The sequence below is a fragment of the Colobus angolensis genome, unplaced genomic scaffold (assembly GCF_000951035.1).
Source record: "Colobus angolensis palliatus isolate OR3802 unplaced genomic scaffold, Cang.pa_1.0 Scaffold78, whole genome shotgun sequence".
NCBI lineage: Eukaryota > Metazoa > Chordata > Mammalia > Primates > Cercopithecidae > Colobus > Colobus angolensis.
In genome coordinates, this window is record NW_012121598.1 from 7,469,038 (window position 1) to 7,495,859 (window position 26,822).

The 26,822-nt window shown below is 42.6% G+C and overlaps 1 protein-coding gene across 1 annotated transcript in view; it reads right to left on the reverse strand.

The window, feature by feature from the left end:
- MYO5C (myosin VC) overlaps positions 1 to 26,822 on the reverse strand; it is a 116,285-nt gene that overhangs the window by 8,032 nt on the left and 81,431 nt on the right. Inside the window, exons 26-38 of the mRNA XM_011928656.1 lie at positions 26,472 to 26,565; positions 26,108 to 26,171; positions 25,942 to 26,022; positions 24,595 to 24,775; positions 22,230 to 22,323; positions 20,818 to 20,881; positions 19,574 to 19,742; positions 15,626 to 15,713; positions 14,215 to 14,313; positions 12,758 to 12,912; positions 9,625 to 9,714; positions 6,900 to 7,050; positions 5,948 to 6,230 (exon numbers count right to left, since the gene is read on the reverse strand). Coding sequence (XP_011784046.1) covers positions 5,948 to 6,230; positions 6,900 to 7,050; positions 9,625 to 9,714; positions 12,758 to 12,912; positions 14,215 to 14,313; positions 15,626 to 15,713; positions 19,574 to 19,742; positions 20,818 to 20,881; positions 22,230 to 22,323; positions 24,595 to 24,775; positions 25,942 to 26,022; positions 26,108 to 26,171; positions 26,472 to 26,565 — 1,613 coding nt within the window. The remainder of the gene's footprint in view (positions 1 to 5,947; positions 6,231 to 6,899; positions 7,051 to 9,624; positions 9,715 to 12,757; positions 12,913 to 14,214; positions 14,314 to 15,625; positions 15,714 to 19,573; positions 19,743 to 20,817; positions 20,882 to 22,229; positions 22,324 to 24,594; positions 24,776 to 25,941; positions 26,023 to 26,107; positions 26,172 to 26,471; positions 26,566 to 26,822) is intronic.

Genomic DNA, 26,822 nt, shown 5'->3' on the forward strand with positions numbered 1-26,822 from the left:
AAAAAAAAAGAAAAAAAAAAAAGGAAAAAGAAAAAGAAAATTACCAGAGAAGGATAAAGAAGGACACTACATAATGATAAGAGAATACGTTCACCAAGAAGACATAACAATTCTTAATGTGCATGTACCAAACAGGAGAGCTTTAACATACATGAAGCAAAAACTGAGAGATTGAGAAAAGAAACAGACAAATTCATAATTACAGTTGGAAACTTCAACACTCCTCACAGTAATTAATAGAACTAGTAGAACAATATCATCAACAAACTGAGTCTAATTGATGTTTACAGAACCCTCCAGCCAACAAGGGTAGACTACATATTTTTTTCAACTGCATGTATAATGTTCACAAAAACATATCATATTCTTGGTCATAAAAGCAAATCTTCACAAATGTTAAAAGAGTTTAATAAAAAATATGTTCTTTTTTTTTTTTGAGACAGAGTCTCATTCTGTAGTCCAGGCTGGAATGTACGATCTCGGCTCACTGCAACCTCCACCTCCTGGGTTCAAGCAATTCTCCTGCCTCAGCCTCTTGAGTAGCTGGGATTACAGGCACACACCACTACGCCTGGCTAATTTTTTTTTTTTTTTTTTGTATTTTTAGAAGAGACAGGGTTTCACTATGTTGGCCAGACTGGTCTCGAACTCCTGACCTCGTGATCTGCCCGCCTCGGCCTCCCAAAGTGCTGGGATTATAGGCATGAGCCACCGTGTCTGGCCTTAAAGTATGTTCTTTTTTTAAAAACATAAAAATATTTAGAGATTGTTATTTTTAAAGTAAAACTGGGGAAGTCGCAGGCAAGGTGGAATGGTAAGTCCACACAGGTTCCATTTCAGTATCAAAATCTATGGTACATTTCAACCTGTATGCACATTGAGATTTTTTTCTAATTGTGGTAAAAAGGGTATAACATAAAATTTGCCATCTTATCCACTGTTATAGTACAGTAATGTTAACTATATGTACATTGTTATACAGTAGATCTATAGAACTCTTTCAACTCATAAAACCGAAACTCTATACTCATTGAACAGCTACTTCCTTTTCTCACTTCCCAAATCCCCTAACCACCATTCTCCCTTCTGTTTCTAAGAGTTTCATTGAAAAAGTATGTTCTATGGCCATAATGGAATTAAATCAAAAATCAAAAACAAAGATAACAAGAGAGTCTCCAAGCACTTAGAAGCTAACATACTTCTAAATAATCCATGGGTCAAACAGTAAGCCTCAAGGAAAATTAAAAATATTTAGGACTGGACAAAAATGGAAAGAAAACATCAAAATTTGTAAGATGGAGCTAAAATAGTGCTAAGAGAAAAATGTACAGCATTAAATGCTTAGAAAAAAATAAAGTTCTCAAAGTCAATAATCAAAGCTTCTACCTTTAGAAACTAGAAAAAGAGGAGCAAAGTAAATCCAAACTAAGTAGAAGCAATGACATGACAAAGACAATATCAGAAATTAATTAAATTAAAAACAAAAAAATTCTGGGTGTGGTGGCTCATGCCAGTTATCCCAACTACTCAGGAGGCTGAGGTGGGAGAATCACTTGAGGGCAGGAGTTCAAGACCAGCCTGAGCAATATAGAGACACTGCATCTTTAAAAATTAGCCAGGTGTGGTGGCACATGCCTGTAGTCTCAGCTCCTTTGGAGGCTGAGGCTGGAGGATTATGTGAACCCAGAAGTTTGAGACCAGCTTGAGAAATATAGTGAGACCACCCCCACCTCAAAAAAAGAAAAGAAAAATCAATGAAATAAAAAACTGGTTCTTTGAAAAAAATCAATACAATTAATAAGCCTCTAGCAAATCTGACCAATAGAAAAACAGAAGACACAAATTACCAGTATCAGAAATGACAGACAAATATCACTACCAATCCTGCAGAAATTAAAAGGATGACAAGGAAATATTATAAACAGCTCTATGCACGTAAACTCAACAAATTAGATGAAATGGACCAATTCTTTGAAAATCACAAACTACCAAAACTCACCTAAGATCAAATATATAACCTGAAGAGTCCTATAGCTATTAAAGCAATTGAATTCATAACTCAAACCTGTTAAAGAAAAAAATCTGTAGTGGCTGCTTCTGCTGATGCATTTCTCAGCTGGGTGCGGTGGCTCACGCCTACAATCCCAGCACTTTGGGAGGCCAAGGCAGGCAGATGGCTTGAGCTCAGGAGTTCAAGACCAGCCTGGGCAACATGGCAAAAATCTGTCTTAGGCAAAAATACAAAAAATTAGCCAGGTATGGTGGCACTCGCCTGTGGGTCCAGCTACTTGGGAGGTTGAGGTGGGAGAATCACTTAAGCCTGGGAGGCAGAGGCTGCATCATTGCACTCCAGCCTGGGAGTGCACCACTGCACTCACCCACAGAGTGAGACTCCATCTCAAAACAAGCAAACGAACAAACAATAAAAATAAACCATGCATTTCTCACCCTAGCACTCCACTCTCTTTCTAACCAATTTTTCCATCATTCCTGGCGTGCTTCATTCAAAGAGGCTGTTCATATTCTGCCTTCAGTTTTCCATCATTTCATCATGTGCTCATTTCTATAATTCTTGGTCTGTTGACTTGTTCTTCAAGACTCAAATCCTTGCCTTTCATATTCTCCCAGATCTCCTCAGCCTGCATTATTCTACTTTTTAACAGAACTGTCTCCATGAGGCACTGGGCAAAGCAGCCACAGTGGAAATTGCTGTAAAAATGTTAGTGCGATGTTTATGAGATAATGTTCCATGTGAGGCATTATTTTTGTAATTCATGACTAGGAACAAAAAATAATTAGGCACTAGTAAAAAATCTTTGTATCTTCCCAGGAATCACTCTGCTTCATAATACCCAACAAAACTAAAGAGCTGATCATGTTTTGCTTTTTGTCCTGGCAGCCAGGAAGCCCAGAGCCAGTTTTCAAGCTACTCTGCCTGCTATTTACATTTTAATTTTCTTTGGTTCTAGTTTTCTTTCCTTTTTTATTTTTGAGACCGAGTCTCTTTCTGCCGCCCAGGCTGGAGTGCAGTGGCGCACACTGTAAGCTCCGCCTCCTGGGTTCCCGCCATTCTCCTGCCTCAGCCTCCCGAGTAGCTGGGACTACAGGTGCCCACAACTGCACCCGGCTAATTTTTTTGTATTTTTGGTAGAGATGGGGTTTCACTGTGTTAGCCAGGATGGTCTCGATCTCCTGACCTTGTGATCCGCCCGCCTCGGCCTCCCAAAGTGCTGGGATTACAGGAGTGAGCCACCGTGCCTGGCTGGTTCTAGCTTTCTACTTGTGTTCATATTTTATTATTTTATTGCTTATGTTTTCATTGTAAAGCCACTGCAAATTCTTTGTAGGTCCTGCTATGGCAGACAATTAACAAATATCCAAATGACTAAATGAAAGTCACTAAAATGCACATGCTCCTCAGAGCAAAACACTATCAAAGCACTACTTCTCTGATGGCCACTTCCACCTGGTGGAAGGGAAAAAGTACTGGGTACCCGGGGGGGCACGTGTTTGTCCTCAAAGAAGTTGTTCTAAGACCTAGAGTCATGGGTCTCCCTCATGATCCTTTTCATTCATGTCTCTACTCAGTCTTGGAGGATTCACTGATGAAGTGAGAACTGAGTTTAAGACCTGGCTTTACTTTAGGGCTGAAACCAGCTACAGAGGACTACAGGATATCTGTTTGGAGCTTGTGAAAGAAACATAACTCTTTCACTTCTCAATGAAGACATAAAGATCTGCAAAGACTAGTCCTTCAGAATACCCCTTCCTATCTGAAAACCACGCCCTGCTGTCATGGGAATTTGTGGGAATGGTCTATGGGGATTGACTCCAACTCCAAAGTTTCACTAATGCTAAAAAGGTGTAAGGGATGCCTCTCATTTAGTTTTTGACTTAAGATACTTAAATTTTTAAAAAATTTTTGTGGGTACATAGTAGGTATATAAATTTATGGGGTACATGAAAATTTTTTTTTTTTTTTTTTGAGATGGAGTTTCGCTTTGTTCCTCAGGCTGGAGTGCAAAGGTGTGATCTCGGCTCACTGCAATGTCTGCCTCCCCAGTTCAAGTGATTCTCTTGCCTCAGCCTCATGAGTAGCTGAGATTACAGGTGTACAAAACCAGGTCTAGCTAATTTTTTTGTATTCTTAGTAGAGATGGAGGTTTCACCATGTTGCTCAGGCTGGTCTCGAACTCCTGACCCCAAATGATCCGCCTATCTCAGCCTCCCAAAGTCCTGGGATTACAGGCGTGAGCCACTGTGCCTGGCCCATGAAATGTTTTGATACAGGCATGCAATGTGAAATAAGCACATCATAGAGAATAGGGTATCCGTTTCCTCAAGCATTTATTCTTTGAGTTATAAACAATCCATGACACTCCAAGTTATTTTATCTTTTTAATTATTTATTTATTTTAGAGCAAAACAGAGCGGAGTCTTGCTCTGTCGCCCAGGTTGGAGTGCAATGGTGTGATCTCGGCTCACTGAAACCTCGGCTCACTGCAACCTCTGCCTCTGGGGTTCAAGCAATTCTCCTGCCTCGGCCTCCTGAGTAGCTGGCATTACAGGCGTGTGCCACCATGCCCAGCTAATTTTTGTAATTTTAGTAGAGAGGGGTTTCACTATGTTGACCAGGCTGGTCTCAAACTCCTGACCTCAGGTGATCCACCCACTTTGGTCTCCCAAAGTGCTGGGATTACAGGTGTGAGCCACCCCACCCAGCCTCTACGTTATTTAAAAATATACAATTAAGTTATTATTGGCTACGGTCACCCAGTTGTGCTATCAAATAGTAGGTCTTATTCATTATTTCTATCTTTTTTGTAACCATTAACCATTTCCACCTCTCCCCAGCCCCCTAGTACTCTTCCCAGCCTCTGGTAACCATCCTTCTACTTTCCATCTTTATGAATTCAATTGTTTTAATTTCTAGCTCCCACAAAATAAGTGAGAACATCTGATGTTTGTCTTTCTGTGCCTGGCTTATTTCACGTAGCATAATGATAGATACTTTCTTTGTCACCTTCCCTTACATCATTACCATCATCACTACCCCAGGTTCTCATAACAGATACAAGTATCAAATTTCTGCACACACCATAAGAAACTTAAATATCTATCCTGTATTACGTGTTTTCCAATCACTTGATCAGTGTTAATTCAAATAGTAGCTCAGGGACCATGGTCTCTCAATTAAGAGATAGTAGACACACCTCAAAACTAGATTACCAAGTCTTCGGGATGAACTCCAAATGCCTTAGCCTGGCATTCCAGACCCTCCCAGTGTGGATTCAACCTCCCTCTTTACCTTGGTCCTGCTGCTCCCCACACCAGCCTCTGCTTACTCCACAAGCAGCCTGAGCAGAGGTTCTCAGTGACTCCCCACAATGCCTCTGACCATTTCTCCTGCTTGGAACGTTCTTCTCCCTTTCCTTTATCACTCAAGGCACAACTCTCTGGCTTCCCCAACTGTTCCGTCTGTAATATCTCTCCTCTCTGATACATTTCCTGCACCACTTGTTTGTGATTTAATCATAGTTGCCTTCAATTATTATTTAGCTATTCTGAAGCTTCTCAAAGGCAGGGATCATATCGACTTTTCCTTGTTTCCTGTGTTCTCCACCTGGCAGTGCTATTCAGAGAAGGTGGTCACTACTGGTTGAGTGCATGACCACCCTAGAGGGCCAGAATTTAAGATAAACATTTACTGGTTCTCGGTTAAAGCGGCTAGGCCAGCGCATCAAATTGGCAGGGTGTGGCGCGAGGGGGGTAGGCCCTGGGCGCCAGCATCCTGGGGTTCTTAGGGTGATTCGAATATCCCTACAGCAGTAAGGTCTAAACAGGGGTTTGACGCCACAGCAAGGAGGGTCTGGCGTGTGTGGCCTCGGTCTTTAAGAGTATCCTTTCCGCCGGCCTCTCTGCGTGAGTGGTGGTTTATGAGTTTTACCTGATCTGCATCCCTTTTCTGCAGGAGCACATGTCCTTGCGCAGGAAGAGGCTGTTCAGCGTGACCGCCCCGATCAAGAAGAAGAGCTGCTTCACCGCCTGCCTCACGAGCTCGGGGTCCAGGCCGTTCTGGCACATGGTGGTGTAGAAGTAGCTCAGCTGTTGCAGGACGGAGGTCATGGTGTAGCCGTCCGTGTCGTCTACGCTGGAGGAGCGCTTCCGGAAGCCTGTGGGCTTCAGGCCGGAAATGCCCTGCAGGCTCTCGTACTCCAGCATGCCTGGCACTGCGGAGAGACAGGGAGGCTGTGCTGATACGCCAGGAGACACACACGGAACGTTCCTGACGCTCGTCTGTTTGTTTCAGGAGATGGGACATTTTTCTACAAGAGTCAGTGAATGTACTTGTGATAGAGAAAGCAAAAGAATCAAGGGTTTGGGACAGCAGGGTGTGTGTCGGGGGTAGGAATGGACAGCTGTTTCCAGCGGGGCTGCAGCTCGTCTTCTAGGTTTGAAGCAGCACGTTTTTCAGCTTCACAGGAAAGAAAGCCAGTTAGCGTGACAACTCATGGCCTGGGCATTAAAGCCTAAAGTATTTAAATTTCAGGAAATTAAGGAAAGTATACAAGAATTCGAATGGGGCTTTGGGATTTCAAAAATACTTGGCTAAGCCAAGAAGTAGAAGTACCACATATAATAGCAGTAGTAGAAGTTTTCCCAAGTTTTTTCCTTCAGGATAAATCATCCTTATAGAAAGAAAGTTACCAACAGCATACTATTATTTATGGAATCATTCTAAGCAAGCAAAGAATTAAAAGGTAGGTACTTACATGATTATATTTCCTTGACTTTTTAAACAATGTTACACATAATCACACATTACACATACCAAGTTTATGTTTTAAAAAGTCTTAATGTTACTATAAATATTTTTTGGTCATCAATTCTCTTCTTACCTATTATTGGTTGGATATTCTTTTCCATTATGATAATAAATTGATGATATATTCGTATAGCCACATCACTGAGAATCTGTCTGTATTCTGAAAGGTCAAAATTGTTCAAGCAATTCTTATTCTGATGTGGACTATTATGCTTCATGAATTCCTAAAAGTAATTTTAAACATAAAATATTAGAATAATACAAACATGTAGGAAATTAACATAATAATCAGCTACTATAACTCTTTTACCTTAAAACTTAATGTCTGATTTATATCAAATGAGTTCATGATGCTTGGGGTAGGATGTACCTTCTATAAGAGAAAAATTGCACTGATTTCCTATATGATCCCAGTCTGTCAGACTATCATTGTCCCACCCACTTCCCTACAAACATTGTCCCTAGAACCTATAGACTAAGTGGAAAAGCTCATAGAAGGCCCATGGAAGCGTATAGGAAAATGAAACAAAACTGCAGAGCATCCAAGGAAACAAACTGCTATGAAGAGGTAAGTGGATACAATAAATGAGATTCATAACCTGATAATTATAGGGTACAAAGTTGAAATATTTTAAAGTGTGTGTTATGGATTGAATGTGTCCTCCTAAAAATCATACATTGAAGCCCTAACCCCCTAGTGTGGCTGTATTTGGAGATGGGGCCTTTAGGGAGGTAATGAGGTTAAATGACGTCATGAGGATAGTGGCGTGATATAATAAGATTGGTGTCCTTATAAAAAGAGACACCAGAGAGAGCTTGCCCTCTCTCTCCCTCTCCCTGACCCATGCACCCAGGAAAGGTCCTGTGAGGACACAGGGATGGAGAAAGTGGCTATCAGCAAGCCAGGAAGACAGCCCTCACCAGGAAGTAACCATGCAGCCTGATCACAGATGTTTAGCCTCCAGAACTCTGAGGAAATAAATCTCCTGTTTAAGCCACCCAGCCTGCGGTATTTTGTTATAGTAGCCTAAGTGAACTAATGGGATATGTTTAACATGTTCAAAGAGACTAAAGAAAAAGAAAAAATTAAGAATAGGACATTATGGGGCTGGGCATGGTGGCTCACGCCTGTAATCCCAGCACTCTGGGAGGCCGAGGCAGGCGGATCACTTGAGGTCGGGAGTTCAAGACCAGCCTGGCCAACACGGTAAAACCCTATCTCTATTAAAAATACAAAAATTAGCTGGGCATGGTGGTGCATGCCTGTAGCCACAGCTACTCAGGAGGCTAAAGCAGGAGAATTGCTTGAACACGTGAGGCGAAGGTTGCAGTGATCCAAGATTGTGCCACTGCACTCCAGCCTAGGTGACAGAGTGAGACCCCATCTCAAAAAAGAAAGAGAGAAAAAAAAGAATAGGACATTGTGGTAAGAGGCAGAGGTGAAAAGGAACAAGAGAGATTTTAGAAATAAAAATATGGTAACTGAAAAAGCAGTCAGGGAAAAGAACATTCTATACATGGCTGAAGGGGGCAAAGAAAGGATCATAAAACAGTGCTGAATAAGGCATTCTTCCACTAATGTCTCACAGATACCAGTTTGCTGTAAATGGACTAGTCTGTGCCTCCTCCTGTTTTGGTATTCCTTTTAGTCAGAGGTTGGATTTTCTTTACTTTTCCTTTTGTTCTATAGTACTAGTCAGATTACTGTTATATTTTATTTTACCTTCTTTCCACTGGGACAACTGTTTATCTATATGGAAGAGGATATTAGATGATTACCTTACATATCAATTTTGGATAGGTAAAAACATAATTGTCAACTCTAAAAGTGAACTACAAAAGTTTAGAAGAGAGTATCTTCATGATCTCAGGGTGGGGAAGAATTTCTTAACAAGACACAAATCATAAAAGAACAGGTTTGACAGATTTAAGCATATCAAAATTCAAAAACTGTGTGACAAGGGACTTCATAAAGAAAATTAGAAGTGAAGCTACAGTCTATCCATATGATATAAAGACCTCCTACAAATCAGTAACAAAAAAACCAACCCTAAGAAAAAGAAAGAAAGGATGTGACTAGGCAATTCAAAAGGAAACCCAAATGACCAATAAACATATAAAATTATGCTTGACTTCGCTAGTGACCAAATAAATGCAATTTAAGTCAACAAGATATAATGTTATACCCTGACACTGGTAAAGGATAAGAATGTGTGTCAATACCAAGTGTTGGTGAAGGTATGAGACCCTGGAAACATCATACACTGCCGGTGGGGCTGTGAAACGGTACAGCCATTTTGGAGAACACTGAAAACCCTGAAAGCCACTTTGTTATTTTAGTTCAATGAAATTTTTCTCTGCAAGTACTTGAAGGTGGAGAACTCTTTTATGACATCAGCCTCCTGGAAGCAGAGTCGGAATGGCAAAGGAAACATATTTATAGATTATGGAGGAACAGTCAGGGTCCTGTAGAGAGAACAGCTGTGAAGAAACAGGCATTTTAAACCAAAGGCTGTATTTTGGAGTCATAATGCTAAACGTCTTACAACCAGAAGGAAACTTAAAATTCGTCTTATCTACCTATTGATTTAAAAGTAATGGAAACCGAGGAGGCCTAGTACCATGCCCAACATCTAAGCTGCTTCCAGAAGTCTCTTGCCTGTGGTGTATATCCAAGAGTCCAACAGATAATGTGCTGTTGGCCTCCTGGGTGAAGAGAATAGAGGCTCTATTGAGCTCTGGCTCAGGCGGTTATAGACTGGCTGTCAGCACAAAACAAGCAGGTGAGCGCCCCCTACCTCTTCTCCGCTGTACTGCTTCAGGCAATTGAGAAAATGGCAAGTGTTGGAAAGCCAAAAGGACAGCATTTCAAAGTCTTCTAAATGTTCCTTAGAAAAATAAGAAAAGACAGAATTGGACTTGATGATTACTTGTACCTCTGAGCATCTTACCTGTTTGGTTATTTGTAGCTTTTGACCAAAATTAATTTTTCTTTTATTCACTAAAGCCTTTATCTAATTCATACTATAATGATAAGAGCTTATATTTATTTAGGTCACAGTTTGTAACATGTTTCTGTACAGATTGTGTCGCTCATTATGAAGTTGAAGCGGCCTTGAAGGAATGCATGAGCAGTATAAGTTTCACTTCTTGCTCTCCTAAGTTCACACTCTCACTGGGAAGATAGGACAGAGTTTAGTAGGTGGTCAAGTACCCACACAACGGTTGTAAACTGTGCTACAAAGCTCAGGGGATGGAGAGAGAGGATGGGGAGGCAGAGCAGCTGAGGAAACCTCAGAGAGGCAGGAGGTCTAGCCCTTGAGGGAAATGGGTGGAGAGACAAGAGCTCAGGACTAGGACTGTTGGGGAGAAGGCCTCCACTTACAGGGCAGGAAGAAGAGGAACAAGCAGCGAAGGCAGAGGTACAGTGATCAGAGGGGGAAGAGGAAAACAGAGAAAATCTTGGGATTTAAAAGACAAGGGAGGAAGCTTTCAAGGAGATGGCGCTAATGTTTTGGTCAATTTAAAGAGAATAAAAAGTAAAGAAACACCACTGGTTTTAGTGAGAGGAATTACTGGTGATCTCTCTGTAGAGTGATGGGTTAGAAGCCAGATTGCAAGGAGTGACAAAGAGAACTGGTAGAGACCACTAGTTTAAGCACTTTGGCAGTCCGGGGTGGAGGGAAAGGAACAGTTGCTGTAACTGCCGTGTGCTGGAGGTGGGGAGGGGCAGGTCCTGGGCACATGCAAAGGCAGTGGGAGGGAGCCACGGAGAAGCTGAGACTGAAGATGCTGGTGAGAAAGGGGTCTTACGGTCCTCATGCCATGCATCTCTTGGTTTATGAATATTTGGCTAAACACCCCAGAGCATCAAGGGGAGGCAAATACTCCGTGTCCTGTGCTGGAACACAATACCAGCTTGTCTTAAGAAAACCCAATTTATGCAAATATGGACAGGAGGAAAACATCAATTTATGGGAGCCCCTTCCAAAAACACTCTGGTGGCTCCTGTGAAGACGGTGACTATAAAGTATCCAGCACCAAACAAATGTGAATTTTCTATTCCTAACTCCAGATAAATAATGAATTCATGACACTTTTGGAAGCAGAGGAGAATTACCGTACTCTGACCTCTCACAAATCTAGTTTTTATGTTTCTTTCTTCCTAGAGTTTATTTATTTATTTATTTTTGAGACAAGGTCTGGCTCTATCACCCAGGCTGGAGTGCAGTGGTGTGATCTTGGCTTACTGTAACCTCTGTCTTCCGGGCTCAAGTGTTCTTCCCACCTCAGCTTCCTGAGTAGCTGGGACTACAGGCACACACCATACCTGGCCAATTTTTGTCTTTTTTGTAGAGACAGGGTTTCACCATGTTGCCCAGGCTGGTCTTGAACTCGTGAGCTCAAGTGATCTACCTGCCTCAGCCTCCCAAAGTGCTGGGATTACAGGTGTGAGCCACCACACCTGACTTTCCCTAGAGTATTTAAAATAGAATTTAATTCCTCATTACTCTTTAGAACACATATTTTACTAAAAATAAGTTAGGATCTCCCTAATTAAAAATTCACATATATCCTAATATCGAACATCACTTCCCTTTTGGAGGGGCATGAAAAACACTGTTATTTTAGTGTTATTTATGTCTTATCGCCCCCTTACAATATGGATCAGTACATTGTAATTCCCAGAAATGAGTACTTTTTAACATAACTGTAAACTGGTCATTTCCTAGAAAGAGAGAAAGAGAGAAGGTTTTTGTACTAACTCCACTGTGGCTAATGGAATTTCCACACTCAGGGTAGCATCAGGTCTGGCTTAGAACTAAGTCAACCACCCTACCCACACCCAAGATTCCAGCATGCACTAAGCATTACCAGAGAACTCTTTTTACAAAGTAACTATCCCTGTAAGCAAGGATCCAGGTCTGTTTACAAAAATCTTCAACGCTTAGATACAGTTATTTACTCATTGATCATTTATGGAGTTCCCAGGAAAAATAATCAGTATGCTAAGAATGATTTTAGGATTATATTTCAGTTGGAAAGGAAATTAGCAATAAACTTTATGTTACTGTTAAGTTAGCCTTCACAAAATCCCACCCTTTGTCATTGTCATTTTTGATCATTATCCACTTGTCACACCATGAAGAGATGATTGCTCCTAAGAGTTCAGTTGGTGACTTCTGATACGTACACCATACACACATGGTCTATGTCCTATGGTAGGTTCCCTCTCGCCCAGTGGTAAACTGCTGGCTGCCTGCTTGTCCAATCATTCCAATAAGGACACTGAGTTAGGGAATGGACAACAGCAAGTTGGAAGGAACCTGGGTCCCTGCATGATCATATAGAACAGAGCCACCTTCCAACCTAGATGACTCATTATGGAACTGCTATCAGCAAAGAAAAATCCTCCGTCTTCTTTAAGAAACAGTATATTGGGCAAAGGGAGGTGGCAGGTGTCATATAGCTACAATAGCTTAACTTTACTAAGTAACTAACCTAACTAATACACTGTTCATCTTCATTTGTGGACTGGGAATAAAAATATACAACGTGCTTTTAGGAAGAAGAATTATATAATTGCCAAGGGAAGAGATGAGTAATTTTTCATTCCTTTTCATTTCTCGTGATTTACCCTTGTTACAGAGATAGAACATATACCCCTCACAGCTGATAAGTTCACACCCTAAGGGAATAGCAGTGGTGGGTGCAGTGGCTACCAGGTTGCAGTCTCGCTGGTAAGGCTTTGAGGGCTATGGCAGTTGCTCATCCATTTATCTTTCCCTAACAGTGTGGCTCCCTTCAATAGTGGGGAGGGAGGAATCACGCGTCTCACCACACACTGGAGTCTCAGGATAGGCAAAGACTGGGCGTCTGGTCATTCCCATACATGTGATACCAAGGGCCAATGTCAAAGGCACTTCCTACCTTAACCACCTGCTTGATGCCATTAATGGTGCTGTTCATGAGGGACTTCAGCATGTTGGCATCATTCAGAGAGTCTGCGTAGCGCACACACATGAACAGGATATGAGCCGGCAGCCCAGGGATCATGTTCACCACCACGCCACGGGGCTTCAAGTCTGAAGCAGAGAGAGCCAATGAGGATTACAGCTGACATCAGCTCTTCTAAGGAACCTGTAACTAGGGGCAGGGGCTTGTTTGCTTTTCTGCGCTTGATGCAGTGCCTGAATGTATATGGATGTATTTCCTCTTTGAGGAATTCCATCTGGCTCCTTTCTTGTCACAAAATACACAGGTGCCACTTGTTCCTCTTCTTGTTTACAAAGGACTTTCTCTTTCTTAAAAGGTTGAATAAGAGACAGAATCTTTATTTTTCCCTGGTGTGGAAACTCTGGATTTCAGAGCCCCATTGTAAGAAAGGAACTCCAGTTCCATGCACCCCTACTCCAAGCTCTTTGATGAGGATGGAGTACAGTGTCTGCAATCACATGAAGCTGCCTTGAATAGGGAAAGCAGGCACACACCAGTGCAGCAGAGGATGTCTAGCTGGCCTTGGGGAGAAGAGAATGGCGGAGACGCACACTGGGGATGAAGGGGAGAGAGAAATCTTACCAAAAAAGTTAAGATAAGCAAACAAGGACGTCCCCCTGGCTGCATGAAGACAGAAGAACAAAGAAGAGGCTCACACTGTATGACACCAGTGATGGGGGGAAAGAAAAGGGTGGGGGTGCTCACATGAGCTGAGGGGGTCACTCGCAGAAGAGGAAGGAAGGCTACATGTTGGCTTTCCGTTTTGAGATCTTGGGGCCAGCTGACAGGGAGGCAAATTTTTCTCCCGATGCCAGAAAACCACGTGGAAGGTCACAGTGAAGACAGTGCAGTAAGATTGTTTCTATGACCACCAAATCTTGAGCATGCACACGGGACATTCCTGTAACTGAGGCATGGCTGGGAAGCCCCATCACATTGCCCGCAGAGAAATTTCTCGGAAGTCAAATGGAGCTCAGAGCCACAATTGCTTCCATGATGGCTTCTGTGCTGAGACACAAAAATGAGGTGATGTTTCTTTTCTACCCTGGTCCTACAATTTGGAAAAGGTCAGGGCAATGGTTCTCAACTGAGGACAGTTTTGGCCCCCACAGGACATTCGGCAATACCTGGAGACATCTTTTATTGTCATCACTAGGGGTTGCTGCTGGCTTCTAGCGAGTAGAAGTCAAGGATACTGCTCCATCCTTTGTTACTCACCATTCACAGGGTTAACAGGTCAACAGTGCTGAGGTTGAGAAACTCTGGGCTGGGGTAAGAAGCAGTGGAAGAAGAAAGTAGAAAAAGGACCACCCCTGCCCAGGACTTTGGCACTGACTGATGTGCAAATTCTCAAAGAGAAAGCAAAAATCCAGAGTTCCAGGTTTCACTACCAAGAATGAGGTTCTGAATGAGCTTGGCCTCGTCTTCTCTCTTGTACTGCAGCATTCCAAGGTACTCCTTAGGTCCTGAGGACGAGTGCACATCATTGGCTGTAGACAGAGGCAAACAATCAGCTAAATACACAAAAGCAGCTTTCACAGGTCTCATAATGTGACTACTCTCCTACCCGCTTCTAGCTGGTTTGCACATAAATGTCTGTGGCTTTTGGACGCATTAAAACTGTACTGTATTGTATCCTGAAGAATTTCTCCAAGTAGTGATTCCTCTTTGTGAGTACATGAGTGAGTACAGCTGCTGCTGAAAAGGCCCAGTTATCCTTTGAAGAGCCTTATGAGTGCCTGATATGTATCCAGCACTTGGTAACAGGAAAGAAATCCTAGATGTTGCCTTGTCTTCAAGATGCCGATGCTACTGTGAAAGAAGACTCATGAAACATTTGGTGTGCAAAGTACCAATGTGCGTGATCCTTACTGAGAGGGCTGTATTAGTTTCCCGTGGCTGCTGTAAAAAGTTACCGCCAACATAGAGGTTTAAAACAACACAAATGTTTAATCATACAGCTCTGGAGGTCAGAAGTCTGAAAGGTGAGCCAGGGTGGTGAATGGTGGTTCATTCATCCCAACAGTGGGGTGCAGCGGGGGCTGGGAAGCACAGACCTGGGCCCTGCTCTCATGGGGCAGACTGCCGTTTGTCATTTATTACTGAAGGAAAAGCATCCTGAGTTTGCTTGTGGACATTTCAAATTTGAGGTGAGAGTTGGGTAAGTAAGAATAAAGCCGCTCTTCAAAGAGATGAATATAGAAAAAGGAACAAACAAGATACAGCCTTGGCAATAAGGCTGGGAGGAAGAGGAAAAAGTAATAAGGAAGGAAAGAGTGAGAAATGTGAGCAGGAGCTGAACACAGGCAAAGTTCAGTGATGGCAGCAGAAGGAGGGATGAAGGGCTGAGGGTCCCTTTCACAGAGGCTCATAAGGACGCTTTATGTGTGCGGTGCAGTCCATGTTCAGGATGTCTGCTTCTTAGCTCTCTACTTTTCTAATAGAAATTTGGATACTTACTAATCCTACATACGTAACAGGGAGAGAAGGTGAATTTCAAGCAGTTAATTGAAAACCTGTTCACAATTTCATTTTTTACAAAAGGAGCTAACAGAGGAAGAGGTTAATGGATTAATTATAGGATGTCTCTGGCAAGTACAAGAACGTATCTGGTATCTTCTGAGGGGGAGGGAGCTGTCTTCTTGTCCCAAAGGATCTTTTCGTTAGCCCAGCACTAGATCCCAAACCTCACCACTTGAGAATCATTCCTTTGGGTTTCATAAGCTTTGGACCAGAGAGAAAACAAACGAGTGCATGTTAGCCTTAGCTCAAAAGAATAAGAAAACAAGTATTGTTTCTTACCTTTTCCAACTGTCCTGCTTAGTGTCTTGACTTGATCTTGTAGCTTTTTAATCACTCTGTCCTTCATGTCTAATTCTTCTTCAAGATCCTACAGCAATAAAAAGAAACCAGGATTTAGCTTAGAAGCACTTTAATCTATTTTTTTTTTTTTTGGTAACAGCTTTATTGAGCTACAATTTACATACCGTACAACTCACCCACCTAAAGTGTAAACTCAAAGGTTTTTTAGGGTAGTCAGAGTTGTGCTACAATCACCATTATTTAATTCCAGAACATTTTGTTCCTCCAAAAAGAAAACTAACCTTTAGTGTCACTCTCTAGTTCCTCATACCCTTCCAGCACCTGGCAACCACTCGTCTACTTTCTGTCTCTACAGATTTGCCTATTCTGGGCATCTCATATAAATAAATTCATAGAATAGGTTTTTTTGTATGTCTGGCTTCTTTTGCTTAGCATAAGGTTTTCAAAATTCATCCATGCCGCAGCAAGTATCAGCATTTCACATATTCTTACGGCTGAATAATATCCCATTGTATGCATGCACTACATTTATCTTGCTCTTATTACATAGGAATGTCCATCATAGAGAATTTAAATATATGAATGTGGGGAAAAGGGTTTTCTAGATATCAGAAGCTGGAGCCAAAGAAATGTTCAGAGATTTGGGCCTGGTTTTACCTTTCCTTCCTGATAAGGAGGTGGCCTTGCCCATGCTGAATTTGGTTCAAGAACCAGGAGAGTCCTTGGATACCTAGAAATAGTTCCTATAAAGGACATACAGTGTTTAAGTTCTTCCAGATCTGAGCCTTTGACACACATAGAACTCAGGCTTCTCTGACCCAGAAAGACCCACCATGCTGGGTCACTGCAGCTGTGTGCCCTCTAGGGACTCTTGGGGCCAAGGGACATTGTGCTGTTTCTTCTCTGTGCGGCCACCTCTCTCCTTGCCACCATTCTGTGTCCCTGGCTAGACATGTTAGGAACTCTATTGACTTTAGAAGTGGAGGTGTCAGTATAGCTTCTTCCCTCCAATTCAAGCCCATCTTATAATATATCTAATAAAATGGGTCACCCATCAACCCATAACCCAGAAAAAAAACCACTCTTAACATTTTTATTTCATTCCTTTTTTTCCAATATGGTAAATGTACATTTTATAAAATTGGGATATTACATGCAAAATTTCAAATCCTACATTTATCTCTAGTTATACTGCAGACATTTTCCCACATCATTGATAATATACCCAAACCATCATTTTAACAGCCAAGTCATACTATATCATACAACAATTTAACCTTTGCTCTATTGTTAGATATGCATTTGATTCCTTTGGGTTGCTTTTTTTTCTCTCTGATTAATAACACTATGATGATCACTCTGAACAAAAATCTTGGTCCACATGTTCAAGTATTTACTTAGGATAGTACCTTACAAGTTGTGTTACTGAGTCAAAGGGAATGTACTTTCCAAAGGTTCATGATCCATACCTTCAAATAAGCCCTCAAGAAAGTTTATACCAATTTATATTCCCAGCAACCATGTATGACAGTGCCCATTTCAAGATGTTCTCTCCAGCAGCATCTCTATTAATTATTATTATTATTAGTAGTAGTATTTTTAGAGATAGGGTTTTGCTCTGTCACCCAGGCTGGAGTGCAGTAGTGTGATCATAGCTCACTGTAGCCTCAACCTTCTGGGCTCAAGCAGTCCTCTTGCCTCAGCCTCCTGAGTAGCTAGAACTATAGGCATGCACCACCACACTTGGCTAGTTAAAAAAAAAAAAAAAGTTTTCTTTGTAGAGATGGAGTCTTGCTACATTGCCCTGGCTGGTTGAACTCCTGGCCTCAAGTCATACTTCTGCCATGACATCTTAAAGTGCTGGGATTACAGGTATGAGCCACTGTGCCAGGCCCAGGTCTCTGTTAATTTGACAGGCAAAAGTAATACCTAGTTTTAATTTTGAATTTCTTTGATAAATAGTGAAATTATTACTAAAAGTTTTTTTTTTTTTTTTTTAATCTCTTAATAAGAATTTCCTTTTCAGTGACAAAAGAGTCTAGGAAAAAAAAGAAATTTCTTTGACTCAAAGCATCACATAGTGGCTTGAACAGTGTCACCCTGAAATTCATGTCCAACTCAAACTCCAGAATGTGGTGACTTTATATGGAAATAGGGTCTTTGCAGCTGTGGTAAGCTAAGAGTCAATATGAGAGATGGCTACTACAATTTAGGGTGGGCTGTAAATCCAATGCAGATGTCCTTATAACCGACAGAAAAGAACATAGAGACAGACAGGGAGAAGGCCAGGTGCAGTGAGACAGAGGCTGGAGTTACACTGCCCCAAACCAAGGAAGGCCTGGAGCCCTCTAGAAGCTGGGAGAGGCAAGGACGGGTTTTCCTTAGAGTCTTCGGAGGAGTGTGCCCTGCTGACACCTTGACTTCAGACTTCTGACCTCCATAATGGAGAGAACACATTTCTGTTGTTTTAAGGCACCTGGTTTGTGGTCATTTGTCACGGCAGCCCCGGCAAACTAATATAGATCAGGTCTCATTTGTGGGTAGAATCTGCCGGCTAACGTATAGAGATGATACTCTTGTTGTATGTCCCTCTGCTTATATGTAACAGTGAGGCTACTCCGGGTTCAGAAAGAGCTATTGAAATGAACATGTCAGGCCTGTCGTCTCCCAGCTCAGCGCACCTGTGGGGAGCAGAGCCAGACACTCAGAGGAGCTCCAGAAGAGGGCACCAGGACCGGGCTGTGCTCTGGGGCACCAGGAACGAACCCATAAATCACAATGCACTGGAACAGTCAGAGTAAAGGATCAAGTGGGATGACATGCGCAGCACACGCATGACCCACCCATGTAGCTTATCCCTGACCGCTGGCTCCACTGAGATCCCAGGGGCCCACAGAAGGCAAGGCAAGGCAGCCTCACACACATGGACAGCAGACGGTTGCTTCTCTGGTGTCATATGAGGATTCCAGTCTCTGAGAAAGTTATATCCACCTCAGAAAAGGCAGCCATCATGTAGGTGCCACTGATTGGAATTTGTTACTTCCTATTAAATGTTAAACTCCTGGAATTTCTCTTTTTGGATGTAACCATTCTTCAGAGTTAAACCCTGACACCTAAAATGTGTTTTTCCTCTATCAGGGTTTTCCTGTGAGATTGGAAATGGGGGCCCTGTCAGCGGGGAGAAGGGCACGTGGGCATGTCCACACTGATCCACTGGACTCGTCGGCCCTCCTGGGTCACCCTCTTGGAAGCTCTCAGGTCTCGAAGGGGCCCAAGACGGTCCCAGCTCCTAGGAAAGTGGCCTATCTGTCACTTCAGCACTTCTCAGTCTTCTGGGTTCCGTACAGCATCACAATTTCAAGTAATTGCTGGGACTTGACGTAGGGTTACCCAATTTCATTTTGGTAAGGGCATTTAAAACTCAGAAAAGACCCTAAACACTTTTAAAAAGTTTTTAAGCCTTCCAACGACATCATGACCATTTCATAGAAGAACATTTTGACTCTAAAAATTGTAGGAAGGCCACCCCCTGAGAAGAAAGCATGGGCACTTATACGGGGTGAGTTTTGCTAGGTAAAGCACTCACACGTAGGCCTTGCTAGCCTCAGTGTGTTCCAGAGCATGGTGACTCCATCCTGGATGGTGCCGTCCACTGATAGTGCTGGGGAACCACGGCCTGCACCTCACTGTCTCTCCTCCTTCACCCTCCCCGGGCTGGCCTGTAAGTCTCTGAGGCCTGTAAATCCCCAGTGCCTTCCCAAAGCCAACCTCAGAGACCACCTGTCTTTTGGGATAAGAAAACAGACTGTTCTGATAGAAGGACTTTTGGTCTACAGATGTTAATTATATGCTTTAGGCAGCACGTCCCCCCTTTCAGCATCATTTGCACACAGACAGTCTCTATCACCAAGTTAGAAGACTTCTCACCCTGTTTTCCAAAGTGAGCCGAGATGCTTCCTGCCAGAAGTTACTCTTGACTTCACTTTCAGTTTCAAATTGTTTCTTCAAGTGGTCACTAGCCTCCTGCATTTCTTGAATCTTACCAATCAGCTTCTCCTTCTCTTTGGTATGTATTTCATTCTGGGCTTCCATGGCCCTGAGAAAGGGAGGGAGGAATGGCTGGTATCAGTATGACCGTCATGGAGAAGTCACTCACTGTCATAGCAAGTGGTGATATTTCCAAAGATGGAAGAACACCTTGGCCAATTTCTGTGTAAAGCAAATAGTATTTGAATAGGGGTGTCCTTCTGGGGGAAGGAAAAGAGACCAGGACTGGCTGGGACAGAAAACTGTCCATGGACTGCTCTAGTCTCCTTCACCCAATAAGAGGTTCCATTCTCCACCCAACCCCAGCCCCACTCACTGTTCCCATGGGACATCCATGCCCACCATACCCTGTGACAGCTCAGCAGTCATCCCCTTGGTGACCAGCCTGGGGACCAGACACTCAAGAAGCCAGGGATCAGATAGAAGAGAGGAGGGGAGACCATGAGAAGAGTTCCAAAATGGTGCCTTGCTCCTTTTCCACTACTTTGGGTCCTCATCCTACTGATAAAGTCACATGACTAAAGATGCTCTTGGGGATGTCAAGTGCCCATTTATTATTTTGGAAAAATAACTGTCTCAACAAGTTGGCAACAAAACAGAACATTCTCCCCACAAGGCTCTGCCAGGGCATCAGGCCCTTTGTTGGTCAGGATGGAAATGTGGGGGGATTAGCAATGAAGATTTTCCATCGACATGGGCTTTTAATTCTTATCCTAAATAGTCTGCTAATAGAAACCGTTCTCTCTCACAAACTCTTATCCGTTGTTTGAACAGATTATTCAAGTGCATGGTATAGCATTTCAAGGGTACAAAAGTGTACATATACAGTGAAAAGTATGGGTCCTCCCCTCCTCTGTGCATCAGTCACCAAGCCTGGAGGCAACTGCCTGGAGGCAACCAATGTATTGTTCCTTAACAATCTCCCAGAGATGCTGCAGCTGCTGCTGCTGCTGAGTGTGCTGTACATACACATACTTCTTTCCTTCCCATTGGAATGGCAATATATCATATATATTAATTAGCATATTGCTTTTTGGCATTAGTAACATATCTTGGTATATTCTACAGTTTCAGAAAAGCATTACATGAGCATGAACTTGAGGTACACACATATTTACACTTACTTTCTTTGTGTTCCTTCCTCCTCTTGACTGCGATTTAACTGATTAGACAATTCTTCTAGTTTTCCTATAATGAGAAGAACTGTCAATACTTTGTGGGGGGTGGGGGGCATATCACTGCATTCTGATTTGGGTTTGGTATTATTTTCAATTTTTAAAAGTCCTAAACCAGGGATGTCCAATCTTTTGGCTTCTCTGGCCCATATTGGAATAAGAATTGTCTTGGGCCACATATAAAATACATTAACAGTAACAATAGCTGATGAGCTGAAAAAAAAAAATTGCAAAAAAATCTCATGTTTTAAGAAAGTTTACAAATTTGTGTTGGGCCTCCTTGAAAGCTGTCCTGCGCTGCATGTGGCCCATGGGCTGTGGCTTGAACAAGCTTGTCTTAAACTGTATCCAGGCAGAGATTAACTTTTATTTGGTCTGAACAATGTTTAAACATTTTTAAACCATCATTTAAAAATTGTAATATTTCACATAAAAATCTGGATTCCTGGGTTTTCTTTAAAAATAGGGATCTCTAGCAATACTGGGCCCACATTCCCACTGGGCAACAATCAGTGGAGCTTGGAGGCAGAAGCCTCTTTATTTTACTGTATTTTTTTCAGAGACAGGATCTCACTGTGTCACCCAGGCTGGAGTGCAGTAGAGCAATCATGGCTCACTTCAGCCATCACCTCTCGGGCTCAAGTGGTCCTTCCACTTCAGTCTCCCACATAGCTGGGACTACAGGAACATACTGCCATGCCTGACTTATGTTTTAAAAATTTTTGGGCTGGGTTCAGTAGCTCATTGCTATAATCCCAGCACTTTGGGAGGCCAAGGTAGGTGGATCACCTGAGGCCAGGAGCTCAAGACCAACCTGGCCAATGGCGAAACCCCATCTCTACTAAAAATACAAAAAAAAAAAAAAAAAAAATTAGCTGGGTGTGGTAGTGGGTGCCTGTAATCCCATATACTCAGGAAGCTGAGGCAGGAGAATCACTTGAACCTGGGAGGCGGAAGCTCCAGTGAGCAGAGATTGCACCATTGCACTCTAGCCTGGGCGACAAGAGTGAAACTCAGTCTCAAAAAGAAAAAAAAAAGTTTGTAGAGATGAGGTTTCATCATATTGCCCAGACTGGCAGACTGGTCTCAAACTCGAACTCCTGGCCTTAAAAGATCCACCCGTCTCTGCTTCCCAAAGTACTGGGATTATAGGTGTGAGCCACTGCACTCAGCCTGCACCTCCTTTAAATGTCCTACATACCTTCCCATATGTTTCAACTAGCCCCCTTCTCACATTTGTTACCTGCCCAGCCCCCTGGAGAACCAGAGTTTAAAACCCCCGAGTACAAGGACATTTCAATGTCATTTCCTGGGTACAGGAAACCATTTTCTACAAGCAGGTTCATGACGGTTTCAGTTACCTTTCATTTTCTCAGTTTGTTCATTCAGGCGGATTTCAAGATCTTGCTTCTGCTTCTCCAATTCTGAAATTTGCTGTTTAAAGTCTGGTATCATCTTAAGAGAAGAATTAGAAATATTAGAATATAAAATACTTTGATCTATGAACTTTAAAATATCAGAAGCAAACTAAACTGTCTTGGCATTCAGCCTGAGGAACATATACTTGTGTAAAAGAGCTAGCCACGACATTAGACTGGATTAACATTCTTTTTTTTTTTTAACCTCAAAACCTATATAGTCCCAGGAAACACCAGTATGCTCAGAGGAAGCAGTTCTCATACAGCTACGATAGCGAGAGAAGGATGTGTACATGTACAGAAATCCTATGTTGAGTTGAGGGAGGAATTAGGTGAAGAAATGGCAGCCGGCCTCTTTGGTCCAAGCCCAGAGCCATCATCTCCTCATCTAGGAACAGGAAAAGCCATCTCAAAGGGTCCCACTGCAACTGTTGAATTCCAGGACACGCACTGCTCTGTTAGTAGAGGTCTGAAATCACCCAGTAAGTTTCTCAATCCTTTGTCCCTATCTGTATATTTCTTTACATGTCTATCGCCTCCACCCGCAGTTAGGTTAAAACAGGGTTTTGTTTTTTTTTCCTTCCCCAAGTTTATAAACATGCTCATTTTAAAACTTAAGTGGCTGAGATCCAGGCCTCCGAAGTCTAAATGAAGAATACAGACAGCCCCGGATTTACGATGGCTCAACTTACTATTTTTCGAGTTTGTGATGGTGTGAAAGTGATATGCATTTAGTAGAAACCATGCTTCAAGTAGCCATTCAACCATTCTGTGTTTCACTTTCACAGTATAGTATCTGATAAATTACATGAGATATTCAACACTTTATTATAAAAATAGGCTTTGTGTTAGATGATTTTGCCCAAGCGCAAGCAAATGTAAGCATTCCGAGCACGTTTACGGCAGGCTGGGCTAAGCTACGATGCCTGGTAGGTTAGCTGTATTATATGCATTCTCAACTTACAATACAATACTTCCAACAAACGATGGGTTTATTGGGACGTAGCCCCATGGTAAGCTGAGGAGCATCTGTACTTGTTGGATTGTGCAATTGTGTCTCATTGCAAATTCCTCATTGAAATTTCATCCAAGGAAAAAACAAAGGTGTAAAGGTCCCCCACTACTGTTCCCTGTGTCCACCCCTGGTCCTCAACTGCTGCTACAGCCCCGAGATTTCCTAACACTCCCAGTTTAGGGAGAGGAGAGGGTAGTAAGGAAGTAGGGGAGCAGCAGCCAGTGAGGCAGGACAAGAATGCTGGGAGAGCTGGGCATCCTGGAAGCCGAGAGAACAAGGCGGAGAGGGCAAGATTAGCATCGCCAGGGGCTGCTGAGACACAGTAAGATGAGGGTGCAAAGGAACCTTTAGCGCTTAGCTCTGTGCAGGCAGAGTCAGCCAGTGGTGGGGGCACACGACAGAATGAGGTGGTGGGCAGTGAATGGGAGGTGTGCGAAGGGAGTATGCTTAGAGGGTCTTTGTAAGTCTGACTAACTCACCAAAGAAACGGGTGATGGCCACAGGAGTGTGGGGTTAAGACAGAGATGGTTGTTTGAGTGAGGAGATTCCTAAAGCATTTCTCCAGGCCAGTAGGCATGAATTGGAAGAAAGACTGAGACAAATGCAGTGGTTAGGAATGCACGTCATGGAAGAGGAAGCCCTTGAAAAGGTGAGATTTGAAGGCTGGGCACGGTGGCTTATGCCACTTTGGGAGGCCGAGGCGGGTGGATCACGAGGTCAGGAGTTCGAGACTAGCCTTGCTCACATAGTGAAACCCTGTCTAAAAATGCCAAATTAGCTGGGCGTGGTGGTGGGCGCCTGTAATCCCAGCTACTCGGGAGGCTGAGGTAGGAGAATTGCTTGAACCCGGGAGGTGGAGGTTGCAGTGAGCTGAGATTGCACTACTGCACTCCAGCCTGGGTGATAGAAAAAAAAAAAAGAGATTTGAGGCATGAGCATGAGCAGGACTGGCCTTCTGACACACTCCTGTTTCAAGAGCTACCCTTCAATTTTGTGGTCACTTTCCAAGGGGTTAGGGCTGGATTTAAATACAGACTTTAAAACATACACTTACGCACACACACACAATCACAGCACCTGCACCCATCCTGTGGTGAACACACACACTCTTGTATCAGAGTGCTCTCTGGTCTGCAGTCATTTTATAGTTTAATCACCGGACTGAGTTATTTCACTTCTGGAAAAAGTAATTTATATCCACTCTTTTACTGCCAAGAAACTGAATTTGACTCCACTGACAAAGAACATCTCTAGTATGATGGCCACGACTGGGGCCCCTGGCTGAGACCATACCATATTCTCTGATGTTAGCCTGGTCACTTCAAGACGGATGCTTTCATTGATGTCATTTTCTTCTCTGAATAACTTCTGCAGGTGGTTGATTTCTTGACTTAGATGCACCACTTTGAAATTCAAAGCTTCAATCTCCTTTTCGTAGCACTCCTTCTGAGACTGGAAATGGCTCTCCAAAACACTATTAAAAGGAAGGGTCAGGAAATAAACTACATGGCCTTTATTCTGCTGTACGGATGGCTGGGAGGCAGTTATGAAGACCCACAAGAGCCGTGCACGAAGTACATCAAGTTTACTTATGCACTCACAGTTACAGGCTACAGAATCAGGAATGCCTACTTATAAAATCTTCTAGCTAGTTAGGAAGCATTATGTGGGGGTTAACATGTAGTTAACAATGAAGAAAATTTTAGAGGTTATTGTATTTTTACACTCTTAATAGTTAAAAAATTTTGGCCAGACGCACTGGCTCACGCCTGTAATCCCAACACTTTGGGAGGCCGAGGTGGGTGGATCACTTGAGGTCAGGAGTTTGAGACCAGCCTAGACAACATGATGAAACCCCGTCTCTACTAAAAATACAAAAATTAGCCGGGTGTGGTAGCGCATGCCTGTAGTTCCAGCTACTCAGGAGGCTGAGGCACGAAAATCGCTTGAAACCCGGAGGTGGAGGTTGCAGTGAGCCGAGATCTTGCCAGTGCACTCCAGCCTGGGCAACAGAGTGAGACTCCACCTCAAAAACAAAACAAAACATGTTCTGTATGATACTACAGTTGTGGATACGAGTCATTATACATTTGTCAAAACCTACAGAATGTACACCAAGAGTGAACTCTAATGTAAACTATAGACTTTGGGTGACAGTGGCGTGTCAGTGTTGGTTCATCAGTCATAGTAAACACACCACTGCAGTTTGGGAAGCTGATAGTGGAGGAGGTTGTGTGCGTGTGGTGATGGGTATATGGGAACTCTCTGTATTTCTGCTCAACTTTGATGTGAACCTAAAACTGCTGTAAAAAATAAAATTTATTAATTTAAATACATGCAGCACATGACTTAAATTTAAATGTATCTACATATCTCTGGCAACACTAACTAACTTATTTGATAATCAGTTTTCACTGTATGGGTTATGGGGTTTTTTACTAGGCATTTTATCCCATGAAGAGATTGCTCTTCATGAATAAGCTAATTACTTACTTCTCAGAGAAGTATTTCTAGTGGTCATTTGGTCATTCTACTATAAGGAATTTGTGTATCAATCTATGTAAGGTACACTTTGGACTTTCCAATAGTCTATTTATTATCTCTGAAAAATAAAGAAGAACCCTGAGGAGAATTTCTAACCGTGTTGCTTTCTTCAGTCCTTCATAAGCAAACCAAAGTTCTCCATCCTCATTTAAATGTTCCAAATCTTCCACAGAGAGCCTGCAAAATAAGGAAGATAAGAAAATCTATCTTCTCTCTCACGTTTTACATGTCTTAAAATGTTTGATAATGCAAAAATGATTACCTGCTTCTTACATCTTCAATGTCATAGCTTTCGAGAAGTTGTTTGGTGATCTCTGACATCTTTTCTGAGAGGAAAAGGCAGAGTTGTATACATTACATTTGTGGATGATTTATCTTTTCCCATTCCCTTTCCAGGGCCCAGTTTTCTAGCTTCACAGTCTCCAGCTAAATAAATCACCAGCTATCCAATCAACCAACTAACCAATCTTCCAGGTATTCAACCAACTAGCTATTCAGCCTACCAACTAAGCAATCTACCATATGTCCAACCAAATTCATACCAAAGGACACGTTTCCTTAGCGGTGACACAGCTATGATAAGTTCAGTCTGCACCCATGGACTAAGAGACTAATATTTTTATTACCTCTCATTTCCCGTTTTTGTGACTGCACATGTTTCTCCACATCTATCTTCTGTGCCTGAAGTAGCTGTATCTCTTTTTCGAACTCAGAGATTGTCTGAATCACAGCAACGATGGAATCAGGTAAAGAAAAAAACAGCGATTATGCTTTCTATGAGACAAAGGGAAAGCATTGCCTGTCTACGCAAGACATCCTCACTGCAGTTTCTTTCTTAGCTAAGATCTTGTTAAACCATCACTGCCCACACAGCTTGGCCTTGAGGCATGCTTACCTACTCAACATGCCAGACCTACTGGGTTGTATCAGTAGAATTAACTTCCCTGGGCCGGGCACAGCGGCTCACACCTGTAATC